At 31.3% G+C, this 21,550-nt stretch overlaps 2 protein-coding genes across 3 annotated transcripts; both read right to left on the reverse strand.

Annotated features, from left to right (window-relative positions):
* Positions 1-318: 318 nt before the first annotated feature.
* LOC133668406 (pentatricopeptide repeat-containing protein At5g27270) lies at positions 319-7,382 on the reverse strand. 2 transcript variants are annotated; one of them, XM_062088221.1, is made up of 8 exons: positions 6,745-7,382; positions 5,074-6,463; positions 4,629-4,940; positions 4,019-4,123; positions 3,856-3,943; positions 3,617-3,738; positions 2,062-2,126; positions 319-1,641 (listed from the first exon to the last, which is right to left on the reverse strand). In XM_062088221.1, exons 1-8 carry the CDS (start codon positions 7,282-7,284, stop codon positions 1,048-1,050), a joined length of 3,216 nt encoding a protein of 1,071 aa, XP_061944205.1. In that variant the 5' UTR covers positions 7,285-7,382; the 3' UTR covers positions 319-1,047. The 2 variants fall into 2 exon arrangements, with proteins under 2 accessions (XP_061944205.1, XP_061944206.1); XM_062088222.1 differs by having other exon boundaries at positions 5,074-6,479; positions 6,745-6,881.
* Positions 7,383-18,946: 11,564 nt separating this feature from the next.
* LOC133667959 (uncharacterized) lies at positions 18,947-21,116 on the reverse strand. Its single transcript, XM_062087675.1, has 4 exons — positions 20,900-21,116; positions 20,738-20,804; positions 19,486-19,569; positions 18,947-19,348 (listed from the first exon to the last, which is right to left on the reverse strand). Exons 1-4 carry the CDS (start codon positions 21,059-21,061, stop codon positions 19,287-19,289), a joined length of 375 nt encoding a protein of 124 aa, XP_061943659.1. The 5' UTR covers positions 21,062-21,116; the 3' UTR covers positions 18,947-19,286.
* Between the last annotated feature and the right edge of the window lie 434 nt (positions 21,117-21,550).

A 21,550-nucleotide genomic window follows, 5' to 3' on the forward strand; every position in this document is an offset into this window, starting at 1 on the left:
TTTAGAGATTTTAATTCAGCTACTATATTATCAATAAGAGAATATATCTGGGACTCCTCCAATTCCCATAAACATACCAAAAAGAACAGAGAGTTAATTTCTTTTGTTAATAAAGTCGAGGGCGCGCGCCAGGACAGTTTGCCACAGACCCGTGCGATAAACGAATAACATCTGGGCTGGCTTATGATGTTATTTGGTGTTTTCTTCCTTATAAATTAAAAGAAAAAAGATGTAAACGGCAACAAATAATTTATTTGTTTAATATTTCTTCTTCCTTTTTTATTTTATTTTTGTAAAAAAAAAAGTTGCGCTGAAAGATTTCCAAATAAAGCCACATTGAAGGAAGGAACGTCCTCCCTATGTTCCTTGATGAAAGGATCTTATTATGCATTACATTAACAGCGTCTACAGACAAAAAAAACTGATACCTGTCTGTCCATTTACAGTAATAAGAGATTATTCTCATTGATAAATAATACCAACTTTACAGTTCTACAAATTCCCATTTCTCCCAGAATTGAAAATTTTCGGTTAGTACATTCAATACATAGATGAACGCATACTGCACTACACTGGCATCATCTTTAGTGCCAATCTTGCCTTGTGAATTATTATTTTTGCTCATGCAGCTGAAGACCCACATCCTTACCATGAAAACCAAGAGCACCGCCATGGGTGAAAAGATATCCTCTGTACGTATAAAATGTTATTGAGGGGAACACAAATGCCTTACTTCGTCCCAGGATTGTAAGGTGCAGAATACAGATCATCATGTGGCATACCGAGGCTATAAGGTGTACTCTGATGAACAAATCCTTGATCACAGTTTCAATTTTTTAAGCTGCAGGAGCTCTAAATACACCAGTATGTCGCTACAGGTACACAACCATGTGGTATTCGCTCCTCATCGAAGTTTTTGGCATCTCTCAGGATCCCCCGTCTTCATAGTTCATATAGCTGAGAGCTCTATAAAAGGTTTTGCAACCACATAACATTTGTTCACCAGCAGTCTTTATCAACATCACAACTCTATTGCGTTGCTCACTGTCAAATAGTACCTTGGTCAGTCACCTGGGATACGTGGCTGGGGCATTGTATCTTCAATCCAACTTCAAGCTCACTGAGGAACGAGATCCTCAAACTCTTCATGGATTCAGAAAGAACTTCAGCTTCAAGTTTCTTTCCAGCTGATTTGTACAGATGCACAGCTGCACTCATTATAAATCTGTCTGCTTTTACTGACTCCCTGATCTGTTCAAAAAATTTGATGCCTTTTTCCACATGTCCATAGTCCATGTAACCTCTGAGCATAGCCCGACAACAGTCAAGGTCTGGATTTAAACCAGCCGATAATAGCTCCATATACACCCTTTCTGCTTCAACCATAAGACCAGCCTTCACAAGAGCATAGAGCAAATGCTTAAAATGGGCACAGGAAGGAGGGATGCCTTTCTTCTGCATGCTATTTATTGTTTCCTCTGCCTCCAAGCATTTTGAACTCTCTGAATATGCCTGAACAAGGGAGAGGTATGTGAACGAGTCTGGTGGACAACCATCTCTCTCCATAGCTTTGAATAGTTCTTCAACTTCATGATAAAGCCCTGACATGGCATATACTTTGACCATTACATTGTAGCTAACCTGCAATTCCCCAGCAAAGACAAGAAGTCTTTTCATTCATTAAATAATAATTTGGAAACACATATACAACTGGATGAAGAAATTTAGTTATATGACTACATATACTCCAAGAATAAGTATTCTAACATCAAAAACAAGAATATCTTTTCTTAAATGAATGTTACAGATTAATGAGGATATCACAAAAATTAACACCATAAAGTGGCAATACGCACTCCTGTGACAAAAACATGGACCCATTCTAAGCATTATCTGGAAAAGGTTAAAAAAATAGTAATTTTCATGCAGAACCACAGGAAAATTATAACAAACAAATATATTTGATAGAAGTAGCTACTAAAGTTGGTGTTCATTTCTCATTGTGAAATTTCAGAAAATAATCTGTAAAGTTTTGGCAGCATAAATATATAGGAGCATTACCACCCCAGGTTTTATCCCCTCTTCCTGCATTTTGGCAAACAGGAGAGATGCCTCATGTCTCTTACCTACAAAGTAGTAAAAAATAGTGATGTCACGGAATATGTTGAGCGATGAAGAGACATGGCTGCTACTACAATAAATCTACTGATAGGAGATGTGAATCTGCCACCTCTAATGCAATGAGCACTAGATTGGCAATGAATAAATGAACTGAATATATTGCTAGTGAATATGTGCTTTAAAAATGATCAGTTGAAGGCATATATATGCTATAAACAGTGATGCTCTGTTGGTGCGCTGATTCTTAACCATATACTAAGGCAAAACAGGACAAGAATCACCACTTCATTTTAATGCAATGACAGTGTTTTGGGACACATTGTATCCCCAAGTTTCTGTGGCTTGTTCATGACAACTGTCAGCTGACCAATAAAAAGTAGTGCCATCAAAGTTTGACAGGGAGGTAGTGCATCCACAATTTTCTTTGGCTTATTGTTTACAGCTGTCTAGTGACCAATGAGCAGCAGTATAATGGAAATATGACTGGCTCTTCTTGCTACCCATGGTGTCAGGTGTGAATTAATCATGTGTTGACAGACAGAATGTAAATGGGGTAGGCATGTTCAGTTGAATCTGGTGTATGGAGACTATGGCGAGGTTTTCTTCAAATGGCTCACTGTGGATCATGCAGAATTCGAATATGGTTGGAGACACCATCACCATTAAATCCTCGGAGAGAAATGCTACATATAGGACCCAGAGAAAAGTAGGGGAGGCTCTATCCTCTTTTGAACTAGGTTAAGCTCAATACTAATGAGCAAGTAGAGTGCCAAGGCATTGGTTTGACAGATGGCTCAGGAGCTACTATAATGTCAGTTTTTTCCACACTCAAAGCTTTTGACAGTAAGAAGGGGGCTGGAGAGAACCTGGAATGGAGAATTTTTTATACATGATTTGACTGTCAGGTTTTCTAGTGGCTGTACACCTAGACTGTCAGGTTTAGAGCAACGGTAACTTGCTACTTGTGGATGCAATTTGAGAACTTTACAGGAATTGGAAATCTTGCTCTGCAAACATGAGGGGAATGTTGATGCTAACTACTTCCAGAATGCAAGACATCTTCATGAATGACTTCACAGGGACTTGTAATGCCTAGTTTCTTCTTCTTTTTCCTTTCTTTGTCAGGCCTAAAATGGAAATAACTCCAGTACTGCAGGAGTACTCACCACTCTATCTTCCATCCCCGTAAATCAAGCCATGTGTACTAATAAAAAATAACATTGAAAGTTGATATGATTTTGTTTCCATTTTCATATATTGTTTTCATTTTCATAAATAAAATTAACTTTAATATGATTGTCAATTAGTAAATGTGACTCGATTTAAGTGAATGGAGTACAGAGTGGTGGATATTCCTGGAGTTATTTCCAGCCAAAAACTAGGAGGAGATTATACAGACAGAAATAAGTTACTTTAGGAACTTCACAGATTTGATATCAATCAGTTTTTGCTTTAAAGCATGAACAGAAAATAAGATAATATAGGTGATTATTACCAGCCTTGCCATAATAGTTAATCATATTCATGTATGCCTTTTCATCCAAAGATACACCCGAGCTGCAAGCTGTATTGAACACCTCCACAGCCTTATCCAACTTTCGACCGCGTCCATATACACTGCATCAATTGTTAAATAGTTTGGGTGGAAAATCAACTCACCACACAGATGTGCACAATCATACAGCATTATCAAGATCATTGTTTGGGTCATTTTTTCATCCATCAAGCTCTTACCTAATCATAGTGTTATATGTCTGAATCGATGGAGTGAATCCCAATAACAGCATGTGCTCATAGATGCTGGTTGCAAAATGCAATCTACCTGCAAAATGCTCATAGTGTTATTGTGTAAACTTTTCTTCCCTAAACAAATAATAATAGGATGGTCTGTATCAACCTGCTTCTAGCATTGCCTTGATAAAAATATTGTATGCCACAGTATCAAGCTCCATCCTGTCCTGAATACTCCTGCGAATAATATTTTCAGCCTCTGGATGTTTGCCTGAAGATTAAACAATTCTTTCCATTAATCAGCTATGTAACAGAAGTAGCTTTCTTCAGAATCAACTTTGAGCATGCATTAGCTTTTTAAAGCACTTTTTTACTTTGGTCTTTGTTTTCTTTTACTCTTTCCCTTTTCTCCATTTCCTCTAGCACTCACAAGTCTCTTCATTTGTTCAATTATTTAAAATAATTCACAACCAGCCCTTGATTAATGCTGGCTCGAATATTCCAATTTCAAGCAATAGCCCACCATAAAACAGAATGTATGCAGATTACTCAACATCTGTTATATGTCACAACCACATCAGCTATAACTGCCTTTTGATGGAGTTATTATTACCAGATTATGTCAATGAAAGTTGTATAGACCAACAAAACTATTCTAAAATTACCAATATCAAAGAGGTTTGCATCACATGCACATGCATAAGATGCATGCATAAAACTGTTACTATCAAAATGAATTGATAATGGCTGGTCTCCTAGAGAATTGACAATCATACCAGAATTGGTCAAAGCATTCACAACCATGCCAATACCAACAGCACCAAGATTGTGCCCTCTTTGTGCCACTTCTTCATAAAGTAAGTATGCCTCCTCAAATTTACCACATTTGACACATGCATCAATCATTGAGTTAATTATTGGGTTTCCCAATATTGGAGAATCTGCAACTGCTCCAAAGACCTCCTGGGCCTGTTTCAGCTTGTTTTGTCTCCCATATGCACTAATCAAAGAAGCAATTGTTTCGTCCTCTAGTCTAGAGCCTAGCTTGATTAATTGACCATTTACTGCCTCCGCTTTGAATAGATCACCTATAGAAGATAGTGATATCTCTCAACCAAAAAAATACATTGAAAAGTTGATACTTTCATATCATAGAATTAATGTATATTACTGTAAATAGTAAAAATCACAAAAAAAGAGTGACTTTTGTGAGTTACATACCTTCTCTAATAAAGCTGTTTACTAGTTGGCTCACCACAGACAAGCCACTACCAGCCTCAAGTATCAACTTCAGGAATTCTTCTGTCTTGGTGAAATTGTCATTTTCCAAGTATAAACTCAGGATAAGCCCCAGAGCCGTGGTGTCAGCAGAAACCATAATGTTTTCCAGTTCCTTATTTTCTCCATACATAAAATTAGAAAATGTCTTAAAAAATCTATTATCCTTGAATGATGCATTTGTGCCCATCTCATATACCAATTGTTCAGCATCTTTTAACATGCCTTCCTTGCAAAACACTTTAATAACTGTATTGAAAAGCTCCTCGTCAAAATCTACTAGGTCTTTCCTTATGTGGACAATAAAATCCTTGGCCTTTTCAGTCAAGCCAAGTCTAACATATAAATTAATCATGTCACTACAAGAACCAGCATCAGGACATCCTATCTTTGATAAAGCTTGAAATGTAACTTCAGCAGAGTCCAAATCTTCTTTCATACAATAACACTGCAACAACACAATATAAGCAAATCGTGATAACCAGATGTTTCTAGATTTCATCACTTCAATAACACTCAAGGCTTTCTCAAAGTTTCCTGAACTGAGATGCACTTGTGCCATTGCTAAATATGTTTTCTCATTACTCAGTAGACCTGACCGCTCAGTCTCTTCAAATGTTTTTTGCGCATCCTCATAGAGACCAAGTTTGCCATATATTCTTATGAGCAATCCATATATAACTTCATCAGCTGCGATGTTCTTGCTCTGCATTTGTATAAAGAGGGAAAGGGCTTTAGAATAGTCTTTGATTTTGTAATACATAGTCAGAAGTGAAGCACAGGTGAATTTACTTGGAACTATTCTGTGGGATCTCATGTCCTCGTACAATTTCAATGCTTCATGCCAGTTACTGTTTTTGGTACTCACAGTAATAAGCAAGCTATATATTACTTCCTCAGGCACCAGCCCCATGGTCCTCATCTCATTGAAAGTCTTGAAAGCCTCCTTGTGAAGACCTTCCTTGACAAGTGAACTAATAACCACTGTATAAGTAAAATTATTGGGTGCAACCCTTTTATCAACCATCTGCCTCCACAATACTATAACCTTTCCGTGAAGTGATTTCTTCTGCAATGAAGACAGCATAAAGTTGTAAACTGCAATAGAGACTACAATCCCTCTTTCTTTTATAGCTGAATAAAACGAAAACATAGCCTTATGGTGTCCCCATCTGGCATAAGAACACAACATGGTGCCGCATGCAACTTCATCCGGTTCACATCCTACTTCAAGCATCTCCAAGAAGGTTTGTTCAGCTAACTTGATCTTTCCAACTTGCCCATATATTCGCAAAAGAATCGTATAGACAATAACGCTCGGATGATAGCTTAACTGTCAAAGCACAATTCTATCATTGCAAAAAATCAATTTCCAAAACTTCTTCTGTGGCTAGAGAGAGAGAGAGAGAGAGAAGGGAAAAAAAATAAAGGAATTTTAAGTTCTAAAAGAACATGATTTCATTATCCCATTAGACCATAAACCATCTCACAATCAACTCTAACAAGTTTAAGATCAAATTTAAAACAAATAAAACATTAAAGCAAGACCCACTTCATTCAACATCTAAAAAGTCCCGGAATCACACACATACACAATTAACAAATGAAACCCACCTGCAATTTCATCCAGGAAAAGAAGTCTCTGGCCTCCCTCCACCCTTTCTGCTCTTTTAAAACAACACACATTTCTCTAAAACTCAACTTACCCACAAACCCACTCATAAGCAACCTCATATCCCTCTCTTCATTTTTCTTGCCAGCCAATCCCCTCACTCTCTTTATAGCTGCCACAACATGCTTCCCATAAAGATGCCCATTTCTATCATCCTCCAAATACATCACCATCTGTTCAGGAGTTCTCTTTATCCACTTTGGTGTTTGAGCTTGCGGGCCTTGGTGCTTACGCAACAAGCTCAAGTATCGCGCTCTGGCTATGATCATGCGCCTGGCGTTGTCATCCGATAACGGGTTTTTGGGGTTTTTGGATTTGGGTTTGGGTTTCGATATGTTGTTGCCGTCGCTTAAGGACCAAGGGTCTGGGTGGATTGAGGATTTAATAGGGACTTTGTTGGGGTTTATAGACTTTGGTTTTGGCTTTGTTTTTAAATTAGGAGGGGGAGGGAGAAACGGGGATTCGAGGATGATGATCTTCATTTCACTCTTGTTCCTCCCTCTCTCTTTTTTTTTTTTTTTCCCCTCAGGAAAATAGGGTTTTCCGGGGAAGTATGTCAACAGGGAGGCATCTGATGAAACTATAAATGGCGTGAGGATAAAGGATAAAGCCTTTTCTTTTACCGTCTCTACGGAAACTATTAACATTTTAGGAAATAAAAAGAAACTAAATTGAAACCGAAAAAAAAAAACAAATTTCTTTGGTTTGGTTTAAGAGAAACAACAGATGAATTTTTATTTATTTGAATATATTGAGGAAGAAGAAATAACAATAAATAAATAATCCTAAATTGCTAAAAATATATCTTCATCTTTTATTTATTACTTTTTATTCGTAATTTACATAATAATCTCACTTTACACCTTAATTTTTAAAATTATCTGTGAATTTAATTTTTTTTCATTTTACACCTTGATTTTTAAAATTATTTGTAAATTTAATATTCTTTCGAGGAAAAATTTAAATTAGTACAAGTATGCCATTAACCGTATTGATGATAGTATTGATTCCTAAGTAGTCTTTTTATTGTTAAGCCCTTTATGATCTTCATAATCATCTGGTCTATAAATTGAGTAACCTTTTACACCCCTTTGCTTTTACAAACATCATTAATGATGCAAAATTGTTTTTTAAATTATTAATTTAACGTGTTAAAAAAAGTTTGTAACTTTATCCAATAAGATATGCAATTCATTATCACCATCTTACATTTATATCAAGAAGTGAACAAGAAATATAAATCACAATAAAATTAATCATCTAAAGAATTTGCAAGTTCAGTCAATAAATTAGTATGAGAATCGCTCAAACACACAAGAAGAAAAGACACACAATATGCAGCAACCTTAGATAAAAAAAATCATCAACTCATAAAAATCTTTACATAAAAGTATTTATATGTAAACCCTAAAGTTACTGGGTCAAACATGCATCTAATTTAAATAAAATCCAAATAATTAAAATAAGGTTTAAAATAAAAAAAATAAAAAAGATAGTCTAAGATTATTTTTCATATTTTTCCACGTATGATAATAAAAAATACCAAAGAGAAATAATTGTTGAAAAATCCTTGTTGAACAAAAGTCTGATACTTTGTAAAATAAAAATTAATTTCTGACCAATTAATTCTTCTTGTTTGATATGAAATCCTTGTAAAATAAGCAAGTTAAAGGCTTCCACATAAATTCTCAATAGCATTAAGAACTCCTTGTTGTGAATGGAATCCATAACTCTTAAAATACAATGTCTTTTGTGTTTTCGTATTTTGTTAGTAGATTCTAGGCCCAACTTCAAATATGTTGTTCTCTTTTTTCCGGTTGAATTAACGAGCCTACCATATATTGTTAAAAAAATTATAGATGTCTAGTTTTCAACCAAATTAAAATCGCATCCAAAATCCTCTTATAGTTTCAGATATGACCTGAAAAGTAGACAAAGGTCTAGACTAACGGATTTGAACCTTTTTAACCCAAACCTCTTAACTTATCTCATTGAACACCTCTTAGATCCATTTCATTTTAGGCCTTAGAAGAGGATTAATGGACACTCCTAATGGATCTTTTGATGCAGTAGCTAGGATCACATCATTACCTCTCTTCTCAAAATAATTCGACTTCGAATCATCACCTATATCAAATAAGAAAATATAAAAAACTTTGAATATATCACTAATATTATACTCACCTTATAAATCTACTTTGTAGGAATTGACTCCTTCAAGGAATCTGAATGAATCATCTTCTGTAAGCATTAACTTTGATTTTCTATGTCTAGGAAATCTTTATATATATATATATACCCAAACTCAATCTCCTAATTGACAACCCTTTTTCATCTTTTTTTTTTAATGCATACTTCTCATTCTTTTTCTTAATAAGTTGTCATATATTTTTAAGTAATGCTTTTATCACCTGTGCTTTTCTATTATCATCAAGTCTAACTCTTTCATCAACAAGTAAAGAAATCAAATGTAGTAGAGTTAAATCATAAACTATTTTAAATTATGAATAATTTTCACAATTTAATAGATTAGCATATAATGATTTTTTTTATAACATATTAAACAAAAATTGTAAATGCTTAATATGCTCACCTAGATTCTTACTATGAATATCATCAAAGTAATCAACAACAAAGTTACATATGAATGCATACAATATATGATTCATCAATCTTGTTAAATTACTATGTGCAATAGTAAGACTAAATAACATGACTAACCATTTAAACAATCCACATTTAGTTTTAAAGTTATTTTTCTCTTTATCCCCTTCTTTCATTTTAATTTGATGATAACTAATTTTCAAATCAATCTTACTAAACACATAAAATTCATGCAACTCATTAAGACTATCATCAAGTATAGGGATATGATGTTTATAATTTACCATATTATTGTTGATTTCATCATTTATCAATGGCAAACCATTATGGATCTCATCAGGAAATACATGGCAAAATCTGACAACAACTTCAACTCTTTATCAAAAAGCCTTAATAAACTTCGACCATCCTAAAATTTTAACACAATATAAAAAAAGATCTCTAAAAACTTCTAGTAAAATTTTAGTTTGATTCATTGGTCAAATAAAAAATTATATTTATTGGCATAAAGTTGTGTAGTAGAACAAATTAAACTCAAATATGAATTTGATTATCTTATAACATCTTCAAAATCTTATAACAAAGATATAACAACACTAGGAATAAAAGAATCGAGATTGTTAGTGTTAAGACATGTCTTCTTATACACAAGTAAAATCATAGGCATGTAAGAAAAATAAAAAATCTTGATCTCGCTTTTTTTTGTATAGAAACTCAAGTGTTTACCTATATTTTCTACTCTCTCTTCTTTTCTCATCCTTATTTTCTTTTCTACTCTCGACTTCAATTGACTTTTTTCTCATGTTGCTAAGTCTAAGTCTTTTCTCTCATCTCTTATTTTTTAAAAAAAAAAACTCGCTTTATTTTCACTCTTAAAACTCACGACCTCATATGGTTTATCTGTCTCCTCGACTTTGTTTTCTTTTTTTAGCTTTAATTGATCTTGTTTAAACTTTCGAAGCTCTCTTTTTGCCGACTTTTGCCTCCAACAACACTATATGAAAATAGGGCTGATAATTAATTTCAGATATGCACGCCTTACTAACTACTTTCATATATATATATATATATATATATATATATATATATATATATATATATATATATATATATATATTTGCATGGTAGCCACGACCTCACACTATTGTATTAGTATTTCATCTTCACTTTTATTTTTCAATTTCAATTGGTCTTCATAAACCTGTATAGGTAACAATAATATAGTAGGATAATAATTTCAATCATTCTCAAGAGAATACCTATTTTTAAATTCATTATGTTTGACCTTTCTATCAAATTACCAAGGTCTCCCTAATAAGATATGACTTGCATGCATTGGAACTACGTCACATATAACCTCGTCAACATACTTTCTAATTGAAAACAAAACTAAGATCTACTTAGTCACTTTCACCTCACTACAATCATTCGACAATTACAACCTATAAAGTCTATTATGCTTAATCATATACAAGTTCAGTTTACTTACAATGATAGTATTAGCTATATTAGCATAACTCTCACGATCTATAATCAAACTACACACTTTATTTTGTATATAGAAACATATATAGAAGATGTTCTTCTCCTGGCTAAAAGTTCCACCCCATCCGAAACTAACATTCTTTCAACTTTGATTCTGCCCAAATCAATCTCTATTATCTAAGGATGCAAGGTCATGGTCATCATCATCTACATCTGCATTTTCATTCATAAAATCAACAAAGTTAGTTTTAACATTTTGTACAGCCCTTCCGATAATGTTTCCTCTCCGATCAACCTTCATTCTCAATCCATCTATCCTACTATTTTGTTGTCTTATTGAAGCCATCTTATTTTTCATATCCTTCATCTTCCTAGTCAGTAGCTTAAGTTATTAGGTGAAAAGTCTGCATCTGAAAAGTGTTATCTGCTTTTGATGTTGTAGACTCATTATTTTCAAACATCTTTGAATCTGCAAAAATTAATTACCAACAAGAAAAATATATCCTTACAACTCTTGTATCTCACACAATTCAAGGTTTTTTTATTCAATTGTTCTCACTAGGCCTTTTACCTTTCGGTTCACTTTCTTATAGTTCATTCAGAACTGAAAATCAATGAACCAAAGTCAATGGCTATCATAATACAATCTAAATATATATAAAATGACTCAAGATTCAATAAGATACTAAAAATAGGTAAAACAAAACTACAATTATGATCTTGCGAGTAGCAAAGCTAATTTGTACAAAATATAGACGATACAAAGACTCAAAATAAAACATAAAAAATAATAGTGAAAACACTTATTTCACTCCTAAAAAACCCAAATATAATAAAAATAAACTGAATATGTAAAAAAAATAGTAGCAAACATGTTTCTATATCTTGATGCAAATTTAAATTTTAAGCACTAGAATTGAAACCCTAACCAACGATATTGGAACAACCTCAAATTTTATATGTAGTACCTGTATACCTAATAAATAACAAATCTCAGTTTATAGATCATTCTCTTTTGCCTAAATATCAAAAACTCATATATGATTGGTTTGCTGCAGAATTTAACTCATAATTGAAACCTTAATCAAATGATATTAGAAAAGGCCTAAGTTTAATATATAATGTGACTTCACCTTAAATAACCAGTAAATCAATTTTAAAGTAATTTCAAGATGGTTTGATTTGGTTTCTCTATTGCTTGTGTTTTCATTGCAGAATTGAGACTAGCTAACATCTATTTTTCTTCTTGTTTTTTTTTTATATATATACTGAGATACCGAAAGTACAAAAAGAAGAAGAAAAATTAAAAACACAACTAAAGTTATGGACCACAAAGAAAACAAAATTTTCAAAAAGATATAACATGATTTCGGAGCCTAACTCTGATACCAAACTTATGCGGTTATCTCTTAGATTGCTAATTTGAGGTTTTAAAGAAAGTTTGTAACTTGACCCAACAAAAACTTTGCCTTAAAGAATCAAAGTTATATGTAATTGATCACTCTCACCCTACGCCTATATCAAGACGCAAACAAGAAGTATAAATCACAATGAAGTTGATTAATCTTTTAAAGAGTTTGCAAGTTCAATCAACAACTTAGTATGAGGATCATTCAACCACACAAAGGAAAAATGCACAAAATATGTGGTAACCTTAGATAAAAATTCATCAACTCATAAAAATCCTTACATAAGAGTATTTATATGTAAACCTTAAAACTAATAGGTCAAACATGCACCCAACTTAAATAAAGCCCAAAATAATTAAAATAAGGTTTAAACTAATAAAATAAAATAAAAATAGTCTAAGATTATTTTTCACACTTTGCCACATATGATAGTGAAAAATACCCAAGAAAAATAATTATTGAAGAATCCTTATTGAACAAAAACCTAATGCCATGTAAAATAAGAATTAATTTATGACCAAGTAATTCTTCTTGTTTGATATAGAATACTTGTAAAATAAGTAAGTTAAAGACCGTCACATAAGTTTTCAATAGCATTAAAAACTCCTTGTCGTGAATGGAAGTCATAACTTTTAAGAAAACAATGTCTTTTCTATTTTCGCACTTGGTGAATTTTTCAAAGATTTATTTGGTCACTAAATTAATAAGGGTATCATAGGTTATTAAATTTTTAGAAACCCCTTGGAGTTCCATTTGGTCAAAGATCTCCTTTGCTTATGCAATCCTTTTAATTTTGCAAAACTCATCAATCAAAGTATTATTGCAACCCCCTGTAAAACAAGCTAGATAAGTTCATGAACAAGCATAAAAAAAGAGAGAACATAATGGTTTCATAGAGATACAAAGAGAGAGGCAATCTGATTTGTTAAAAATAAATTAAGAGTATTAAAGTTACTCGTTAAATATAGCAAGTATTGTTCATGAAGTCAAAGTAAATGACTTTTTAAAGAGCATGGATTCTCCATAAAAACTTTTTCATGTTAATTATTATAGTTAAAAAGTTGTGTTAACTAACACCAACATGGATACTCTTATGAGATCAAATATCAAAGAAAATTTAAGATTGTGATTTTTATTTATTTTATTTTATGAAAGAATAATAACAAAAATAATAGAATAACTAAAAAATTAGATTTAGTTAAAAAAATATTGATAAAGAGATTGCTTGAAGAAAGGATTGAGAACAAATACAATATTGGAAATGGAATAAAATTTTAATAATGAGATAAATATAGAATAAAATTAAAATTAATTGAAAGAAATTTGCCAAATATTAAAAAATAATAAAGTGATATTTAAATTAATTTGACAAAAAAATCTACAAATAGATAAGAGTTGATAACTTGAGACAACATCAAATTGAACCAATTAACAAGATACAAATACAAACAAAATCAACCAACCTCTAAAAACTAAATTATACAACTCTAATAACCACCTTAATCTTTGCACACATCTATTTATATTGCATCAGCAAACCATTGTCAACACCTACATAACTACACGAGCATAAAACCACTTATAACGAAATCATCAATTTCATCAATGACAACAAACTCAAACTCATCACATGGACAAAACACAAGATCTTTATTGTCCTAAAAGTTCAATATATAGTTTGATGATTGTGCTAATATTAGTTGGTGATTTATGGTAGTGGCTTATAAAAAAAACTTAAAAAGAGGTAGAGAAAAGAGCAAAATGAAAAGCACATAGGTAGTGATAAAAGAGTAAGATGACTTTAGTATTTGAATTATTTGGATGTTTGACAATGTTTATGCCTAAAAAAACATACACATGGCAAACATAGAAATAATGATTGTTTACCACAAAGTAAAGATAAAAAGCTAAAATTGATCATGAATCAAAAGAATCAATTAAGTTAGGAGAGTCATTGATCAACCATGATTGTTGAAAAAGTAGTTAATCAGTCATAAAGTTTTAATGTAGCACGATCAAGGAGATATAATTCTATTTATAATGAGAGTCCTCAATAAAATAATTAATCAGAAGTCAAAGATTAGATTAGAATTCACGTGTATTAATAGAAAATGAATTTAGCTTGTATTAAGATTTAAAAAAAAAATCTTTTATCTTAAACCAATATTTGTATAAGATTAAAATTACAAGTGCAAGTAGGATTTAAACTCTATAATAGCAATATAAATAAATTAAGATAGTATTTATAATAATAGACAACACTACATATTCAAAATCATGCAATTTTATCCTTTTCTTTTTTCTTTGTAAGGTCTTATTTTTGTTATTGCTTTTTTAGTGCATTATTTACCTCATTTACTTAAGTTTTTTGCAAAATCATTTTATCTTATAAATCATATTTTTTCTTTACATGATGGTGATTTTAGAATAAATTACCCTTATTGAGGGTTTAAATTCTAAAATATCCACTTCATTTGATTAAAGGTGGTTATTGTCTCATTGCAAGTTTAGTCCTAAATATAATTAATAAATTGGTATGCCTAGTAGTACAAATATCTAAAATCTATTTTAAAAGCCATTAAAACATGCATCCAAATAAAAATACAAGTAAATTCATATCTACTGCTTAGACAAATAGTCAATAAAAGCAACGAAGAGAGGTTGGCTCCATAAACATGAAAACCTGAAAATCCACCATCTCCCTAGATTCTAGTTATATGCATATTTATTTTATAGATCAAATATCATTGTACAATGGTCATAACCAGATGTGGTAAATTCCATCCAACTAGCCATGATTGCTTTTTAAGAGCACATTACTATTAATATATAAATTTCTTTAATGTTGATATAAAGGCTCTTTAAATAAAGATGGACTCCACAACCAATGTGACCTATCATAACAATATAGTAGTGGTAAATTGAATCACATAGGTCATATCTTAATTGTTGAATCAAATATAGAATAAACTTGATCAAAATAGACATGATAATGCATAGAAGTACATGCATAAAAGGGAATCTCAAGGAATCCTGCAAGAATAAGAACTCTTGTAGAGGTGTTTAGAATGAGTATGTCTCCTCTAAAAGGGTACTTCCTAGCATATTAGACACAATAACAGACACAATAACAGACACAACCTAATCTAGGCATGCTAGCTCATGACTTGTCAACCATTTCTTAGGCATACATATAATAACAAGCCAACTATCTAGCCTTGCATAATTATATTCCATCAACTTGCTATTAGGCAATTATATGTCTCACAAAGTTGTGTTATAGTAAGGGAACCTCAATCTCCTTGCCTAAAAATTCTCTACTGTAAAACAGTATTATAAGGGGTGGACAAGTCTAAATTATCACAAAACTTGAGAAAGAAAAGGTTAGAAGTAGGTTGAACAATAAGACTTGTTTATAATTGTTCATGCCCTAAATTGGTTGATAGACTTCACATAACCATTAAAGGAATAATAATTATTGATTTCAAGCAATTTTATGAGGAAGATAACTAGTTAACAAGGGGAAATCTCACCAAGTTCACATATCAATGTGGGAATTATGAAGCCATCCTTTTTCTAAAGCTAAGGTTGATGGGTTCTTCATTAACCAAAACAATTTTTCACTAATTCTCCATGCTACCACGCAACTCAATTAGCAATTAGAAAGATATGAAAACTCGTTTACCAATAACTATGAAGTTGAGAATAAATATAAAATAACAAAGTAGACACATTCCATGCTCAAAACATTTAAATCAAGAAATTTTAAATAAAAAAATAATAGTTATACTGAGAAACTTGTCACTAAAAGATTAAGTTAAATCACATATGACTTTTATAATATTTAAAAGATCATGACATGTTGCTAGATATTGCACTTGATTTTCAAATATAAATCAATCAATTTGCAAAATTGATAATAAGTTAAATTATTTAGTTTATTTAATCTTGTTTTATTTATGACTATGATTTATATTTTGGCAAATATATTAGAAACTAAATGGATTACACACATTAAGAATTATTATTAAGAAATTGGACTAGGATGACTAATCAAGTATGACGTGATTGTAAATAAATTTTAGAAATTGAGGACTATAATGTAATTTATATAAGGAATTATAATTCAAGACTTAGAAAAATCAAGTAGAGACTTAATTACATAAATTTCTAAGAACTTTTATGAAATAAAATCTGTAATATTTTTTAGGAGATAAAGTTATATTTTTTTTCCAATAATAAGGATATTAAGTTTTTTCTATAAATAGAATGTTATGCTTCATTTTTTATATGAAAAATTGTAGAAATACACAATTAAAAAAAAAGTTAACACTCAAGACATAACAATCATCTCTCTTAAAAGGGTTTATAATTAAAATATAATAGTGATTTATGTTGATTACTATCGGATGTCAAACATTTAGATGATTTGTGGTTTATAATATCTTAACCTTGAAGAATTGATGATCAAGCATTATAAAAAAGGATTATTATTGCACAAACCTTAAATAATTTTGTATTGTCTAATTATATTCATAGGACTCATGAATTGTTTTGTAAATTATCATTTTTATTGTGTTTAAATCTTTAAGGAAACCAATAATACTCCTGATTTGAGATGTATTTTGTTATCTTGGAAACGTTGAAGTGGTAAACCAGTAAATATAAAGAAGATATTTTAGTAGAGGTCAAGATGCTCAATAAGACTAAAATGGTGGTAAGATAATCAATAACCAGTAAAAGTTGCATTATTGTAATTGAGAAACCTAGTTACAAAGTTATTTAATGAATAATTGCATGCAGATAGCACCGTGTAAAGTGACTAGTTGACCCTCTTATATAAATATAGTTTGATATTATATCACCTAACGTGGACAACACCATATCACTATTACTAGTTATATGACCCGCGCGATGTCGCAGGTCAATTTTTTTGCATAAAAAATATTAAAAAAGCCAAGATTTAAAAGTATTAGGTTTTTTTGCAAAACTATATCCAAAAGTCTTAGGTTTGACTGCAACGCTTGACTCAAGAGTAATATTTATAATAACATTAAACTTGAAAAACCTAAGTTTAAGCGGGTTTAGCTTCAATACCAAACCCAATAGTCTTGGATATGAGTCTGACTGCAAAGTTGTGTCATAAAAGTGTGATATTTAAAAAAATTAATTAAAAAGAAAAAAACAAAGAAAAAAAACCAATAGGAAGAAAAAAACTAATGAAGAAAAAAAAATCAGAATTAACTGGGTTAACCTTTCAAACCAGGTTAACCCGTCAAACCTTAGATTCACGTCATGAAAGTTTGATAACTAAATGGAAAAAAAATTTGACGGGTCAACCCATAATTAACTGGGTTAACCTCTCAAGCTCGGGGATCCTGAAAGTCTAATAATTAAATAGAAAGAAATTTAACATTAACAAACTAAACTAAATGAAAAAAATTCATTAAAAACAAAAAAAACAAAAAAAATAAAATTCTGGTTTAACTCGTCAAACCAGGGTAACCCGTCAAACTCGGGATCCATGTCATGAAAGTCTGATAACTAAATAAAAAAATTACCATTAACAAACTAAATTAAACAAAAAAAAATTAAAAGGAAAGAAAACAAAGAAAAAAGCAAAAAGAAACCCATAAAGGCATAAAAAACAAAAAAAAAAGAGAGAATTAAAACAAAAAAAATATATTATAATATAATATAATTATTATTATTATTATTATATTATATATAAGTATAATTAAAAGGCATAATTAAAAGGCGTGGGGAAGCTACAGTGCTTTCCCCACGCCTTTTAGTATATTGTTAATTAATAATTAATTATGCAAAGCCAAAATCAAAACATCAACAGCACAATGTCCCTCTAATTTATTTATAAATAGCTTTACACCACATCAATTTTCTTTGTTATTTCATGACTGTGAAAACAAGGTTTAATTCAAAAATTAAAAATTTATTATTTTTACACACCTTTATGAAAAAATATAAAAACAATAAATATGAGAAAATCACATAAAAATTTTAAAAATAGATATTTTATTCTCTTAATGTGAAAATTATTTTAAAAAATTTATATATTAAATTACTACATAATTATTTATAAAACAATCACTAATTTCATCATAAAATCTTTAATACTCATAACTAGATAATTCCTTAATATTATTTTAATAAATTGATTTTTAAAAAAAAATTATTCAAAATTTTTTTAAAAAAAAGAAAAAAATTCAAAGGAATATCTAACAAAAAAAAGAGAAAAAAACATGCATGCATGCGCACTCCTAGATTATTTTTGCTTCCTAACTAGCAAAAGACACATCATTCACTTTCTTTTTTTACTTTAAATGTTTGTCTTTTAGCTGAAGTTCAAGCTACCTTCCATGGCTTGAAAGTTAGGTTTTTAGATTCCAAAATTCAATTTTTAACTTGTTTTTACTTTGACAACACCTATAAAAACATCTAGAAATCTCAATAAACACATTTACAACCTCAAAAATCCTCAAATCACTCTATGAACCTAAAATCTATTCGAATAAAAACAACCCCGACTACTTTTTATGGCATTTCATACGGTATAATTAAAAAATAATGTAACTCTGATTTTTTGGGTTCGAGTCCTCGAGAGGAGAACCCAGGAACAAGGGCAGCATAGCAAATTTCGCATAGCAACAAAATTCAATTCAATGCTTGTTGAAAAATATTGTTACAGCTAGATAAAAATATCCTTGGCGCATGGAAGATACCTAATAAACAATCTGTAGCATCATAACAAATTCATTTCAGAGTTTCAAACTCCGCTGGCCTTCCCCTTACTACTAGCTAAACTCATACGGATCCATGACTTTCCAGTCATAAAATGAAAGAGCCAACAAAAGTTCTGGACTAGAAATTTTACACCTGAGTACACATGATAAGGCAAATAGGTCTCTACACTTATGTCCTCCCAAAAACAGACCAGCTATTGTCATACCACAGCTTCCTCATATTTCTCATTCTGCCATGGCATCCACAGAAATTTCAGCAGCTGGCTTAGGCTTTGTTTTGTTCTTACCTATGAATTGAGAAGCAAAAGAACACAGGGGTCACAGAATTACACAACATCAAAGTATGAAAATAATAAATGACCGCAAAGTGCAAGATCACTCGGCATCAGCAATATGCAACTTCGATTGCCAAACAAAGACTTACCTTTGCGCTTCAATTGCTTAAGCTTCAGGCCCTTCTTGTTAAATTTTGCTGGTGTCCTCTTGACATCTTTGGACGTGCCCTCACCTGAGAAATTAACTTGCATCAGCTTTATTATAATATCCTAAGTAAAAACCAATGCAAGCTTGAAGTCAGTAACACTTGCAAAAGCTTCAATATAGAATATTGCTACAAAAAAAATTACAGATCACGTGGCAATAACTACAACACTTGTCAAGGGATTTTTAACAACTATGCTCTGCAGGTCCAAACGGAAACTTGACTTTATCCAGAATGGTTAATGTGGAGAAGCATTCACTTAATAAAACAGTGCAGGTGCTGAGAATCCCCAGTCCAAGATTTTAACGTATTGTTATTAAGCCAAATTTACCCCACAAGAATAGGAATTCTTAGGAATATCTTTGTTTTTTTTTTTTTTTAAGAATGGAATATCTAAATTGCTTTTACGGGTAGCCAACATTGATATCAAAATTTTCCTATGTTTCTAATGGTATTTTACTCCCATGTAAATTTCAACACCCCAATAAGCTATGACCAGAAAACTTTTAAATAGCTTCTAAAACCTGAAAAGGGATTGTATTGCCCTCATTCGTATGGTTTTATCATTACGGATTAAAATAAATGGCCTAACTCTTAACAAGATTTAATTTCAAAAACTTCCATCTGATTAGCATAATTTTATTGTTATTTTATCCTCTTCCATCCAGTCTATTGTTCCTGGCTTTTGACAAAATACAAATACACTGATTGCTGAAGCACAGACACTACTTTACAAAAATATACATCAAGACAACAAAACTATTGTATGGTAAAAATTCCCACTAGAACCTAAACCCACTAAAACCCTCTAAATTTGTTTTTCACCTAACACCCCCAGTAAATAAATAAATAACTCGGTAGCAATATCATAGCCCCATAGGTTGTTACGCCAGTGGTGGCTTTAAATCTGCAGACAAGAACGGAAGGAAGCACGTAAAATCATTAAATACCGAAAAGAAGATGCTTTGATTACGCGGGCAGAAGATACAATCAACTTCTTGAAAAAAAGTATAATTTGCTTTGCTTTGAAAAATGCATAATCATCAAATATCATCTGATCGCTTTTCTCGGTCGATACTAAGTGTAATCAAAATGTCAAAAAACATTACCACTAATTCCAGTTCCTTCAACTTGACGGAGTAAATTAACCATAAAAAAAATCAATATCACAAAAAACTCAAAAAAGAAGAAAAACCTTGCGCAAAAGCCATTTCGACGTCTTGCATAGTGACCAAACCCTTGTCTACAGCCTCCTTCTGCTCCTGCAAATAATCACAAGAAAAAAACAAAAATCCAAATTATACAGAGAGAGTTGTTGAGAGTAATTGAAGAAAACGGAAAGAATAGGAAAACATACTCGCCGCCAATTTTTTAAGAGCTTGCGCTTGCGCTTTCCAGAGACAGAGTGGGGCTGAGGTTTGATCTTAAGCTTTTTAGTTAATGGGTCTCCGTGTATTGCTCTTTTGCTCTCGGCTATTTGTGCTCTTCTTCTCTTCTGCACTACATTGAACTTCGCCATCTGATCCCTCTTTCCCTCTCCAGACCTAACCCAACCCTACTCAAACGCTCCGATATTTTCTTTTTATATATTTATTTTATGGGCTTCTGACCTGCGGTATTCCTCGGCCTGATTTTTTTTTGTTGATCCGATTTCTTTGTGCTTAATATGCTTTTAATATGACCTGTTTTATTGTTAAACTATATATTTAATACTTCTCATTTAAAACCAACAAAAAAAAATTAATTAATTCCATGGTTAATAATTAAGTATTCAAATCTCATATAATTACTCCCGTACATTAAAAGAAAGAAAAGCTAACATTATATATTTTTATTTATTGTGAAATAAAATAATAAAATGATGGTTTTACTCTTAACAAAACTCTCAGGTAATTATCCTTTAAGAATAAAATGATATTTTTCACTTGCTTAATTTACTGTTTAATAATTTTTTAGGGCTTTTATTGTTTTTTTATCATGTTTATATATAGTAAAATAACATAGTTAT

The sequence above is a fragment of the Populus nigra genome, chromosome 11 (assembly GCF_951802175.1).
Source record: "Populus nigra chromosome 11, ddPopNigr1.1, whole genome shotgun sequence".
NCBI lineage: Eukaryota > Viridiplantae > Streptophyta > Magnoliopsida > Malpighiales > Salicaceae > Populus > Populus nigra.